This window comes from Oryza brachyantha, chromosome 5 (genome assembly GCF_000231095.2).
Source record: "Oryza brachyantha chromosome 5, ObraRS2, whole genome shotgun sequence".
In the NCBI taxonomy this organism is placed as follows: domain Eukaryota; kingdom Viridiplantae; phylum Streptophyta; class Magnoliopsida; order Poales; family Poaceae; genus Oryza; species Oryza brachyantha.
The window spans coordinates 3870724-3883748 of record NC_023167.2 but is presented as its reverse complement, the minus strand read 5'-3'; the positions used below and the strand labels follow the sequence as shown (position 1 = coordinate 3883748).

Here is a 13025-nt window from a genome sequence, read left to right as displayed (position 1 = left end):
AAACATAAGGAGCTACTTAGACATGATTTTGTGACCAAAACTCTGACCCGTACTTCACTTTTTTCTATGTTATTGCCTCATCGACTACATTGCAAGTTTAGCCATGGAAATGGTACTGCTTGGGCTAAACATTAAGGCCAGTACACATGCCAGATAAATGCCCCCAAGTCAGATCATCTGTAGAGAGTAACTGTTGGGCAATTATTGCTCATTTCAGAGCATATTTGTCTGATTGTGTCTCACCATCCTAATGGTAGTTTAGGCTTGATCATTTTGGGTTGTCTGCCTTTAGCCAAATAGTAACTCACAATAGGAACAAACATCTAGGTCAGAAAATTGATAATTGATAGCACCAATAAACAGTCAGAAGTTCTACAATATGGGGGCACAACACATAACATAGAAACCCTTAAGTTCCAAGAGTCCAAGCGCACCTTCTTATGCATACTTACATAATTCCAAAGATTCACAAGTGCTGATTGATGGTATAAAGCATCGGAAAGGACCGAGGTCTCAAAGGAAACAAAGATTACCGCAGAAGATGATAATGGTAACTCAGTTTTAGAAATACATGCAATTGGGATATACTCTCATTATGAATAAATGAGAAACATTTTTAATAAAAAAATTATTAAAACCAATTGATATTGCTTCTGATGAGAACATTAACTTTATGGTGAGAAATATTGCCATCGAACAGCAGGTGTTTGCAGTGAAAATCTCCCTAGATACAGGACATGTGATAATTGTGGCCACTGGACCACAGTTCACCTTACGAAGTGCAATTAGTGAGAATTGAGTCATTACTAACATGAAAAAAAAGAACACTGTATATATGCACACTATCATGACTCACCTTCACCAAATTAAAGAAAAATCAAACCAGGATTGTATGACCAAAAGCAACCTACATGGAAAAAACCATAGATGTAGTAATACTGGATATTAGATAATGAAAATGGACAACAGATTGATATTGATTAGTAAAGCATACCACTAAGATGGTTTAAATTCTTTTGCTCCTTATGCTTTCAAAATATTGTAAAATATTTTCACTTTTGATCCCTGAAAAAATCTCTCTCTCAACATAACATCAGGTCACTCAACCAGTCACCATTCCTGTTATCACAAAATTCTTCCTCAAAGATATTCCTTGCTGAGAAGGCCCTTTCAGTTGTGGGTGTTGCCACTGGTAGAATTAAGAACAATTCAATGAGTTGATAAACCAGTGGAAATACTTAATGTGTTTCTGTTTGGACCATCTTCAGGGAAAGAGTTGCAAGATCATTGCAGCTTGAAAAATCAGAAGTATTTCTCACACTAATAATGAACATGTGAAGTTGTTCTTTGAGCATTTCGCGGTCAGTCATAGAGAAATCGGCAGAGTAAAGATCAGCAAGACTAAGAAGCACATCATTATCAAATTTGGAGGAGCCATCTGGATCAAAGCAAGCAATGCATCTCAATAGATCCATGGAAGTCTTACTGAATCTATTGTTTATGTCACAAGTAACTAAGTCAATCAAAGCAGTGAAAGTCTCAACATAATACTGCTGATAGCAAGTAACAAATAGCCCCCTACGCCTCGAGTATCCCCTAACTGGTATTCTATCATCCATACTTGGCACTGGAATAGACTTCAAAACACAAAAGCTCTTGACTTCTTCCAAAAGGTCAACCCACTGATTCTCCTTCAAGTCTTGCAAAGTATTTTTCACAGGAGCGATCAACTCCAGTGAGTTCATAATGCATTTACCCTTATGTTCCAACAGATATGACAAATCCTTAGTCGAGATCAACACATGCATCATTAAATGCAAAACAAATACAAATTCAAAGCTCTCCATTTGTTCTATCATATCTGACGGTATACTTCCTTGTTCAGGATAAATACCATTATCGTACATATTCACTAGTGCATCCAACACTTCATCCCACATTGTAAGTAGATTGAGTAAAGTTGTACAGTATGAGCCCCAACGTGTATGAGCAGCAGGACCTACAAGGACATTCTTTGGGTACATTCCTATTTCAGGCAGAGTATCACTTTTCACTATTTTTTTATAATCTTTCCATACTGCTCTTGAAGCATTTCATCCTTGGCTCTGCAAGAATCACCCATTGCCTTAACAATCTTATCAACGTAACAAAAGAAACCACAAACTACTTTATTGTTCCTTGCAACTGATACTACCACCAACTGTAACTGGCTGGCAAAACAGTGGATATAATAAGCATGTGGATTTTCCTTCAGAATTATTGACTTAAGCTCATCAAATTCTTCTCTCATATTTGAGGTTACATTGTATCCTTGTCCTCTGAGTTTTGATATGGATAAACCATGACAAGCTAACAAACCATCCAAAGATACTTTCATTAAAGGGCCTGTATCAACACTTGTATGTTCCACCCCAAGTAATCTTTCAATAACCTGCCCTTGCCTGTTGAGAAACCTCACAATAACAGAAATTCTATCCAGCATCAGTGTATCATGAGGCGTATCAATAAGTACAGAGAAATAACCATCTCCAATCTCATTAACAATGGTCTGTATGGTCATTTCTGCACATGATTTTACCAAAATATTTTGCATCTCTGGAGAAATCAATTCCTTGTAAACAACGACATGTTCTTTAAATGCAAGGTCAATAGACTTGGATAAATTTCTGTATCAGTCAAGCATTTCTAGAAAGTCTCCAGCACCGGGACATTCTCCAGATCCACAAAAGGGAATACCCAGGGACAGATGAAATCTTACAACATCTAAAATTGCAGTCATACAGGGTTTCTCAGCAGTTTCAATTTGTCTAGAGGTTTTGAAATCCTCACAAAACCGCCTTGCGTTATTGTGAAAACTATTAACTCCACCAACATGCCCAGCAAAAGATTCTAAGACATTCTTCCAGTTTTGGAAACCAGATTTTGAGAAGACATCGTTCCCAAATTTACCAACACTAGGCTGTTTAAAGAGGTAACAGTAGAAACAATAGGCTGCATCTTTCTCCACACTATATTCCAACCAATCAAACTTCTTGAACCATGCTTCCTTAAAACTCCTTAACCTATCTCCCTGCTATTTTTTAGGAAATTTGTGACCAGATGGCTGACATGGACCCATCAGCAGATACTTTGTTCTGATCTGATTTCTTATTCCCACATCATATTCCTCAATAGGCTTACGGAGGCTTGGATCAGCAATAATATCATCCGGATTAAGCACAACACCTACACGAGGCTTCTTTGCTAGCTCTGGTTTAGGATTCTCATCTTCTAAAACATCCCTTGTGGTCCCAGCAGATTTTTTTATAGGTTTAAAGTACCTTTCCATTCCTGGAAAATAAATTTGGTAGTTTATCAGCTTAGGCCTTGTTTAGTTCCCTAAATTTTTTCGTAAGAACATCACATCGAATCTCTAGACATCTAAATAGAGTATTAAACATAGATGAAACAAAAAAATAATTGCACAGATATGGAAGAAATAGTGAGACAAATCTTTTGAGTCTAATTACTCCATAATTAGTTATAAGTGCTACAGTAACCCACATGTGCTAATGATAGATTAATTATACTTAAAAGATTCGTCTCGCGGTTTCCAGGCGAGCTATAAAATTTGTTTTTTCATTCATTTCCAAAAACCCTTTTCGACATACAGTTAAATGTCTGATGTGATATCCAAAAATTTTATTTTCGCGAATTAAGCGGGGCCTTAACATAAAAAGGAATAAAACCAATATCACAGGGAACAAAGGAATGGAGGGATCAACTTACTTGATTAATCAATTGTATAGAGCTGAATTAAACTTCACGGACAACTGAGGTCAACAAGTGATTCATCTGAAAACACTATTTGTATTAATTAGTTGAATGGAAGAGAAAAACTATCAAATAACCAAAAGAAAAAACTAATTGTTGCACTAGAAAGTAATTCACTTCAAAACAGATGGAGCCCCTTTTTTTAACAGACAAAACCATTAAAAAACTACCTCTGGGTTTCAACTTTTGGACATACGTTTGACATTTCCTCGTGTACCTCGACTGATTGATCGGCGGCGATGAATGCGACGGTGGACGGCGGGGGAGAGCCCAACGGCGACGAGCAACAATGGCGAACGGCGGCGCAGCAGCTAGGGTTTCTTGGCTCTTCAAGAGCGCGGGAGAAGCGTCCTTTCCCCTCCCCACTGCGCGCTACACTTCCCGCCTAGTAGCGACTATGATGAAGAAGCCGAGGAGACGGCACACCGAGTGGGCCGTTGGGCCGAGAATCTCTACGATTTGGGCCGAAAGAATCGGATTTGGGCCGAGAGAATCTTATTTTGGGCCGAATTTGTTCCACCCGGCCCGCTTATAGCTTACAGAAACAGTTCACCCAGAGCCTTGCTACCATCTCTTCTCCCCCAAAAACCCTACCGCCGCCGCCGCCATGACGTCGTCGCCGGCGAGGCGCCGGCCGCCGGGATTGCTGGCGCTGGGGCTGGAGTCGTCGGCGAACAAGATAGGCATCGGCGTCGTCTCCCTCTCCGGGGAGATCCTCTCCAACCCGCGCCACACCTACGTCACCCCGCCGGGCCACGGCTTCCTGCCCCGGGAGACGGCGCACCACCACCTCGCCCACCTCCTCCCGCTCCTCCGCGCCGCTCTCGGCGAGGCTGGCGTCTCCCCCGCCGACCTCGCCTGCGTCTGCTACACCAAGGGGCCCGGGATGGGCGCGCCGCTACAGGTCGCCGCCGCAGCCGCCCGCGCTCTCTCGCTCCTCTGGGGGAAGGCGCTCGTCGCCGTCAACCACTGCGTCGCGCACATCGAGATGGGCCGCGCGGTCACCGGCGCCGTCGACCCCGTCGTGCTCTACGTCTCCGGTGGGAACACGCAGGTCATCGCGTACAGCGAGGGGAGGTACAGGATCTTCGGCGAGACCATCGACATCGCAGTGGGGAACTGCCTGGACCGCTTCGCAAGGGTCCTCGAGCTATCCAACGACCCTAGCCCTGGGTATAACATCGAGCAGGTAATGTGTTCGATCAAATTCCGGCGTAAGTATTTTCTATATCCCGTCTTGATGTTGCTATGGTTGTAGCTGTCTATTAGTATGTGCACTTAGGTCTCATTTCTGCCATTGTGATTATATCAATGCACCACTTTCATGGATATGCAAATGATGGTGAATCGATGATTGACATGGCCTAAATCTTGGTGATTTGTGTCGAGAAAGTAGGAGCAGGATGATTGGATAGTAGAAATTGTCATCAATGTTTTCTCCGGTGTGTGATGAGCTGTTCGTTGATCCTAGGCACGGGCTACCATTGAGAAGTTGACCTATTCATTGAAATGGTCGAACTTTTCAACTATAGGTATCTAACTGGTTCCCATATGAGCATAGTGTTAATTAAGAAATTTCATTATTTGCAATATAATTTGTGTGCTTTTCAGGAATTGCCATTCAATTCGTATGCCTTTTGGAATTCAATGGGACTGAATTCTTTCATTTCATGCCGTTTTCTCCCTTTTCTCAATTTCACTACTTTCTTCTCAACTTGAGAAATGGGGAGGAAATGACATGAAATAAAAAAAATGCATCCCCAACGTTAAATAAAGGTGTGTGAATTGCATGGTGAAATCTGAAAGATGTGCGAATTGAGTGTCATATAATGAAATTTCTCGTGCTAAATAGGATGGGATGGTGTGGTATATTTGGTTGAATGGATTGTATTTTTGGTTTCCGGCAATGGGCACATCTAACCTTGTAATATGTGTTTAGATTGATCATGTGGCACCATTTCTCATTGTTCTATTCTGTCTATGTGGTCACCTGTGCTCCTTCTCCTTTACACAAAGTAGCTCATGTGGGCAACCAAACATTATCTTAGTACTTTTAAGACAGCTAAAAAACCATCCAAATGAATCCTTTTTGACTACGCAGCAAGAAAATACAACAATTTAGGATTAATATATTCATTGGATGTTTAGTCCTTGAAGCTCTAAAACTGGTATGCGATCATATATGGCTTCATCCTGAGATCATGGAAGCTAAGCTACCTTTTTGGCTGCACTTTGTTTTGTTAACCATAAGTAGTTGTCTCAAATGTTATGAGATGTTGTTTGGTTGCTTGTATGAGCTAACTTATTTGATTGAGAAGGAGCACTTGTTACTGCATATGCTGAATGTAGCCATGTGAGATGATGCTACAAAAAGGAATGGAGTGCATGATGAAGCCGCTTAGAGATAATTGGCATCTTTTCATCTGCATTATATTTTCAATCAGCACACTGCATGCACCATAACCCTCCCTGGTGCCTGTTTTCGCTGGATTTGTTTTGCTAACTGGTGGTTAGCTGCCTTCCATAGTGTTCAGAGGGACAATCGATACCTATGTGACAAATTGGTTTCTTGATATATCATTGGTTGGAGATATTATTCATAGTTTTCTTTAGCTGATTACTAGGTAGCCCTAGTATTTTGTCAACACTCACCTAAATCCATTTGCCTGTCCTAGATTTACAAATGTGTCCCTAAATTTATTGAAAACATTAGAATAAAACATCTTTTCTATGAGAACATCATATGTTCAAACAAAAGAAACAGTATGGAATTGGGCTAGTGTAATATTTTTTAATTGATATTTGACTGGCATAAGATTCTAGAGTAATAATAAAGGCTGCCTTTGCTTATTTGAGTTTTGTTTGTGTAAGGCTTCTGGTTAGGTTTGAAATCAATGTAAGTTTTATTTTACAAATATCCACCAATGCCCTTTTTCAAGCAAAATCAGCACAAATAACATGCATTCCATAGTTTGATTCTATTGCTTTAAAGTTTGAGTGCGCTCTTGATTACTACTTAAGCCTTATTTAGTATCCTCTGTGTTGTTGGACAATGCAGTCATCAGCCACCAAGAAAATCTTGATCAATTTGGGTCAGTTATGTTTCATTGTCTCTTTTGTTGCTTGTATGACGTTCAGGAGTACATTAATAAACCATATTAAGTTCTAACTCATCTTCCTTTTTTTAGCAGTTTAAAATATTTGGATTATTATATTTATTTCTAAAGAGATGGTCTATTACAACATGTCTTAATTTTAAACTAACCCTGATAACAATGTAAGTTATTTTGCATGTAATACATATGAGAGAATTATTTTGAATCATTAACCAAGGTTGAGCTGTGCAACAAAATGTATTGTATTGTTCTGACTTCCCATTTTGTGTTGAACCTGTGTTTCTGTTGTTCAGCTTGCAAAGAAGGGAGAGAAGTTCATTGATCTCCCTTATGTCGTAAAGGGTATGGATGTGTCATTTAGTGGCATACTGAGCTTCATTGAAGCTACAGCAGTTGAGAAGCTTAAAAATAATGAGTGCACCCCTGCAGACCTATGTTACTCATTGCAGGTACATGTGTGTTGTACTAAGAGAAGTGCATAATAGTTATGTTATAATTCTAATTAAGATTCTTGCCCTGGGATATATATTTATTATCATTGGTTGTGTAGATCATTATGATACTTTAATGAAGAAAAGTCATATAAATTTTAATTAAGATTCTTAATGGCCAATTTATCCAGGAAACTCTCTTTGCTATGCTTGTTGAAATCACTGAACGTGCCATGGCACATTGTGATTCGAAGGATGTTCTTATTGTTGGTGGTGTTGGGTGCAATGAACGGCTGCAAGAGATGATGAGGATAATGTGTGCAGAAAGAGGGGGTAGGCTGTTTGCAACTGATGATAGATACTGTATTGACAACGGAGCAATGATTGCATACACTGGTTTGCTGGCATATGCACATGGTATGACCACTCCTCTGGAGGAGTCCACGTTTACTCAAAGATTCCGAACAGATGAAGTTCATGCAGTTTGGAGGGAGAAGGAGATGCCAAATTTAAATGACATCCATGCGCATGCAATGGCTGAAGTATCCAAGGATGAAGCTTCCATTGCAACTCCAATTGCTGTAGATTCATGAGGTACTGTGATGTTTCCAAATATAGTTTGCTGTTTTCATCTTCTTATGATAGTGAATGCCGTTTAGACATTATTAACTGTTTAGGGCAACTACTAAACATCAGTGAATTTTCTTGCCAGGAATTCCATGGCTGTTTAAATTAAGTTATTTGACATGAACATGTTTGCTGGTTTTTTTTTTTTGGGGGGGGGGGGGTTTGCAAAATTTTACGGTGATAATTTTGCTGCGAAATAAAATGAAAGGCTTTTCCTATAATAGTTTTTGCAAGTCCAGAAAGGCAATGCTATGCCCCACAAAAACAGAAAGAAATGGCAATTTCCAGTGGTAACATGCTATTTAACCAATTATCCTTGCTATGCATTTTCTCTAAATGTTGTTTCCGGTGCACCAGACCATTCTTGATATCCTTCCTATCCAAGGCAGTAAATACTTTTGGAAGAAAAGCATACATGTACTCCCCTTGATGATATGAAGAGTCCTTCGTGGCACACGGCAGGCCACCTGTACTGTTCTGCAGCATTGTGGCTTTTCTATACCAGTTGCAGAGCGTTTCAGCTGAAAGAAATTGATTGATCACTGGCAGCCCTGTAATACGGATGCAATGCATGTTGTTGTACTTCACGTCATATGAACAACGATTAAAGCACAGGCTATTTGGTCAGTCGGCCCCTCCCTCCCTACCTGTTATCTGATCAATTCATTTGCACCCTACATCGTTCATGCTAAAATTTGAATTTTCAAGCTGAAATTTGGAGTCCATTTTGAGGTTTTTTTTACCGTGGTTTATTTTTAGCATTTTGTTTTTAGATCGTCAAGAACATGTAATATAAAAGGTTTTACCCCTAAATTATTATTTAATTGTTTATAACGTATTTCGCATATGCTTAATTTCAGCCAAACAATGACCGTTCATGTAAAAGTGAGTTCGGTTACCCTAGTAGTGTTTTACTCGCATGTCGTAGCTCTTGCCCTCTTTTGGATGGGTCTCAATCTTGGTCCATCCATGTGGATAGGACGGGATTTTATCTGGTCCATACATTCGAGGGCTTAGATTGGTTCTTCCCAATGAACATATATATATAAGCAGATTGCATTTGACGGAATACTGGGTATGATTGGTTTGTTGAATTAAAAAATATCAAATTTTGGCATTAGCAATTTTTGGTAATACCACAAACAAAAGCATACTATAACGATCTTAAACCTACCAATTACGGTAGTTAATGAAAATTCCACCCCTAAAACAGCATAAAAGAATTTATTAAACCAAGCATTATGTTCACATTCATCTTATCAAAATTTCTTAATATTAAAATGGCTTTCCCAAAATTCAATATTGTTTATTCTGGTAATAACTAAGCATTAAAGTTGTATTCCACTCTACTCAGCATTTGGCAAATTGATTTTTTTATTGTGCTGGTATTTATGCTCTCATCTTTTTTGTTAATGGTTATAAGCCAAAATTTAAAATTTGAAACTTAGTTTTGAAGTAGATTATAGAGTTTTTTTTTTCATCACAGTTCATTTTATGGTAGTTCATTTTACGGTTTTGCTTTTAGTACGATACGAACACATGTAAAATTTTTGCCTACAAATTATTTTTGAATTGTATATGTCCGGCTATTAGTTAATACGTTGTACCTCAATCGTCACTGCATGCGTGTTGGCTACCAGCCGCATTGCACCTTAATCGTCACCGATTGCGTGCTGGCATCTGGGAGGAGGGGTTGGGAGCCCTGTCTGGGCGTCACTCAAAACATAATGATTAATTAGCACACAATTAATTAAGTATTAATAAAAAAATTAAAATAGATTAGTCTAAATTCTATAACAACTTGTCTGCAGAAAAATTATAAAAAACATATAACTTAATACTTAATAGTTTGGGAAGCGCCTACGCTAAAAAATCGCCTCTTCCTTACAGCATGAAAGGACGATGACTTCAAATTTAATCTTCAAACGATTTTATCTCTTAAATTAGTTATCTGATTATATTTATTATAATCAAATCTTTACAACAAAATCTTGCATGATTATATTTTGATGAAAAAATTATTTCAACCATTAAAATTCGATGTTTCATACCCAAGAAATGAATGTTTCAACTGAAATTCAACTTGGTTGCACGTTTAAGTTCTTGTGTTATGACAGGTTATTTAAAATGTTTCACATAATATGTTAGTGTCATGAATATTGCATACCTTATATACGTGGAATGACATGCCTTTGAAAATACCACCTACCTTAGCAGATACGGATAGGTTTCCTATACTTGGAAATCACATGGTAAAGTTTCCTATACATTCGAAATCACATGATAGAGAAAGAAAACATAATAATCAGATAAATAGTATAATCTAGGTATGATTCAACCTATCTGGTCATATTGCTTAAAGACTTAGTATTTAACTCCTGCATGACTTTTGCATCGAGAAGAGAGACTGTTTGACTCCTACTTCTAGAAGAAGTGACTTGTCGTTATAAATATAATGACCTCCTTTGAGGGGAGTGTATGCAAAATCCAAAGACAAACATAAGTCATATTGATCCAAGATATAAGGAGTCACGCTCACTAATTGCTTTATAGTTGGATATGATAGATACAAGGAGCCACCTCCCTACTTGCTTCATTGTTTACTTGCTTTGTTGTTGGATAAGCTAGAAGAGTACATTTCCTATAATTTACCAGGTATCCACATAACTGGAGTGCTACACTAAAACATGCTTGAAATTAACTCCTAAAATTATTAGAAATTTTGACAGTCTCCTATGTAAGTAGGTTCATCCATGATAGGTAGTTGTAAGAGAAACTAACAATAGGAACATCCGCATTGTTCGATCTACGACTAGCACCATATAATCAACATAGACGCTAAGACATGACAATATATATATATATATATATATATATATATATATATATATATTACAAGATCAAACCACCATGTCCATTAAATGATATTATGAAACTAAAACTATAGTTTAAATTGCCTTCTACCTAGATGTACGTAAACAATGGTGTTATTCATGCCCATGCACGTTGGTCTCATTTTGTACAACAAAACCAAATAAATACAAAGAGTGTCTATAAACAAAATTTTATGAAATTATCTATTGGTTTTTAACTAGGTCCACAGTGAAGTTTTCTAGCATTAGAATGATAATGATAAGGTCTACAACTTTACTTTAGACCACATTAAACTTTGATTCATCCTACCGGTCAAAGAAAATAAAGTTGATTTCCATTTAAATTATTCGCAACTAGCTTCTATCCAGGGATTACTCTTGTAGTGTGGTCCACTAAATTTTGACAAAATCAAAGAATGAATTCACAACATACGTATGGCAGCAGCAGTAGAAAAGATCGATCAGGAGTAGCAGCAACGGGGATCGATATATATATATATTTTTTAGAGAAAGGTATTTTTACCTGGTCATTGATCGATATATATTTTTTAGAGAAGAGTATTTTTACCCGGCCTCTGTATCCACTCGGATATATGCAGTCATTTTTTATTTTGAGAACTTTGGGAACTTAACCCAGATAGAGGACTTAGCCTCTCAAATACCCAAATCTGAAATTCATGTTCCTATAGAGATTTAAACACAGGACCTTAGGTGTTACTCAGGTCACTGTAATCACTAGACTACGTGCCCTTTCACACGGCAATAGCAAATCAAGAATGGTACAGCTGATCATCAGAACGCAAGGAATCGGCCATAGCAGACACAGAAACAAATTAATTGGTAAAGCAAAGAATTAATCTGCTGGAGACGATGGGGAGAGGATGGACGGCAATGGTTGGGGTGGCGGCGCCGGTCGGCAAGGAAAGCGGAGGGCGCATCCACGGTGTCCAAGTGGAGATCTGTCCGTGTTTTTTTCTTCCTTCTCTTTTTTTTAACATGGATTTTTATTTAAAGCGAAAGAAAGAGAAAAATAAGATATTTTTTCTGTATGTCACAAAGTTATTATTTGCCACGTTTTGTTTGGTTATTTATAAGGTTATGTATGAAACAGTATAGGGACTACCGCTATAGGCACATGCATAGCGAACTTGTTGACTGTGATGCATGAACTCTTGTTTATTTTTCCTCATGTATTACATTCATGTGTGTATATGTTTTGATAATGGTTTTGTGCTATTCATGTTTCAAGTTGGTATGATGTTTATGGTGTTAATCTTATTTCAATATTCTCAATATTTATGCTGGTTAAATAATTCATGTTCCATAGGAGTCATGCATGTGCAATTTGGTCATTTATTCATGTTACTGTGGGTAAGCATTGATCTGCCTACTTAGAGTTACCCATAAATGGTAATGGTGTATTCAGAATTGTTAAGATGGAAATTACTATTTCAATTCATGGTAACCATTGTTTTGAATTCCCGTGTTTTGTTTCAAATAAAACAATTCCAGTTTGAAAGAAAAGAAATCTATATTTGTATTAATTATTTGTTCACTATATGTTCTGTCTTTTTTTTAATGTTTTGTATTGTACTTTCTAATTATTTTTTTACTTGTGTTGATTTGGTTTATGTCTACACAATGAGACTAGCATGCATGACCAGAAAATAGCATCACTGTTTACTTATATATAGTTACACACAATTTAAACTATAGTTTTAGTTTCATAATATTATTTAATCTATGTGGTGGTTTTGTTTTGTAATAATCTTTTGGTTATATCTCTATTTTGACCATATATTATTAGTCATAGATTGAACAATGGGATGCATGTCTCTTACAATTACATGTGGATATCCCTATTTATAGAGAAGACCGCTGAAATTTCCAATAATTTTAGAAATAAGTGGTTTTGAGGATATTCCACTGTAACACTTTAGTGCTGCGTTTGTTTTGTGACATACCATACTGATTTTTTTTTCTTGGCTTTTGCCTACGTGCTTACCGAACTAGTAAATGATGTTTTTTTTTCCAAAAGAATTCTATGTACAAGTTCGCCATCTCATATTTCTAGAGTATATATTTTTAATACTATAGTAGTTAATTTCATCGTTTATATCATTATATAGGTATAAAAAAATCAGATAATCTTTCGTGTTTCGTTT

At 37.5% G+C, this 13025-nt stretch overlaps 2 protein-coding genes across 4 annotated transcripts; one reads left to right on the top strand and one right to left on the bottom strand.

Annotated features, from left to right (window-relative positions):
* Positions 1-877: 877 nt before the first annotated feature.
* LOC102715114 lies at positions 878-3328 on the bottom strand. The gene is made up of 6 exons (XM_006655005.2): positions 3158-3328; positions 2759-3070; positions 2119-2653; positions 1260-1999; positions 1115-1189; positions 878-907 (listed from the first exon to the last, which is right to left on the bottom strand). The coding sequence occupies exons 1-6, from the start codon at positions 3326-3328 to the stop codon at positions 878-880; spliced, it is 1863 nt and encodes a 620-aa protein (XP_006655068.2).
* Positions 3329-4387: 1059 nt separating this feature from the next.
* Positions 4388-8633, top strand: LOC102718832 (probable tRNA N6-adenosine threonylcarbamoyltransferase). Of its 3 annotated transcripts, none has more exons than XM_015837279.2 (4): positions 4388-5002; positions 7223-7378; positions 7552-7954; positions 8377-8633. In XM_015837279.2, the coding sequence occupies exons 1-3, from the start codon at positions 4421-4423 to the stop codon at positions 7951-7953; spliced, it is 1140 nt and encodes a 379-aa protein (XP_015692765.1). In that variant the 5' UTR covers positions 4388-4420; the 3' UTR covers position 7954; positions 8377-8633. The 3 variants fall into 3 exon arrangements, with proteins under 3 accessions (XP_015692765.1, XP_006654135.1, XP_015692766.1); XM_006654072.3 differs by having other exon boundaries at positions 8345-8633; XM_015837280.2 differs by lacking the exon at positions 8377-8633 and adding an exon at positions 8073-8104.
* Positions 8634-13025: the final 4392 nt, after the last annotated feature.

Excerpts from the sequence above, each read along its gene's own strand:
- LOC102715114 (XM_006655005.2), bottom strand. The coding sequence starts at position 3,328 with ATGGAAAGGTACTTTAAACCTATAAAAAAATCTGCTGGGACCACAAGG. Across the intron at positions 3,071-3,157 it reads AGCCTATTGAGGAATATGAT|GGAGATAGGTTAAGGAGTTT; the intron begins GTGGGAATAAGA and ends AAAAAATAGCAG. Across the intron at positions 2,000-2,118 it reads TAAGATTGTTAAGGCAATGG|GTCCTGCTGCTCATACACGT; the intron begins GTGATTCTTGCA and ends ATGTCCTTGTAG.
- LOC102718832 (XM_015837279.2), top strand. The coding sequence starts at position 4,421 with ATGACGTCGTCGCCGGCGAGGCGCCGGCCGCCGGGATTGCTGGCGCTG. Across the intron at positions 5,003-7,222 it reads CTGGGTATAACATCGAGCAG|CTTGCAAAGAAGGGAGAGAA; the intron begins GTAATGTGTTCG and ends TCTGTTGTTCAG. Across the intron at positions 7,379-7,551 it reads ACCTATGTTACTCATTGCAG|GAAACTCTCTTTGCTATGCT; the intron begins GTACATGTGTGT and ends CAATTTATCCAG.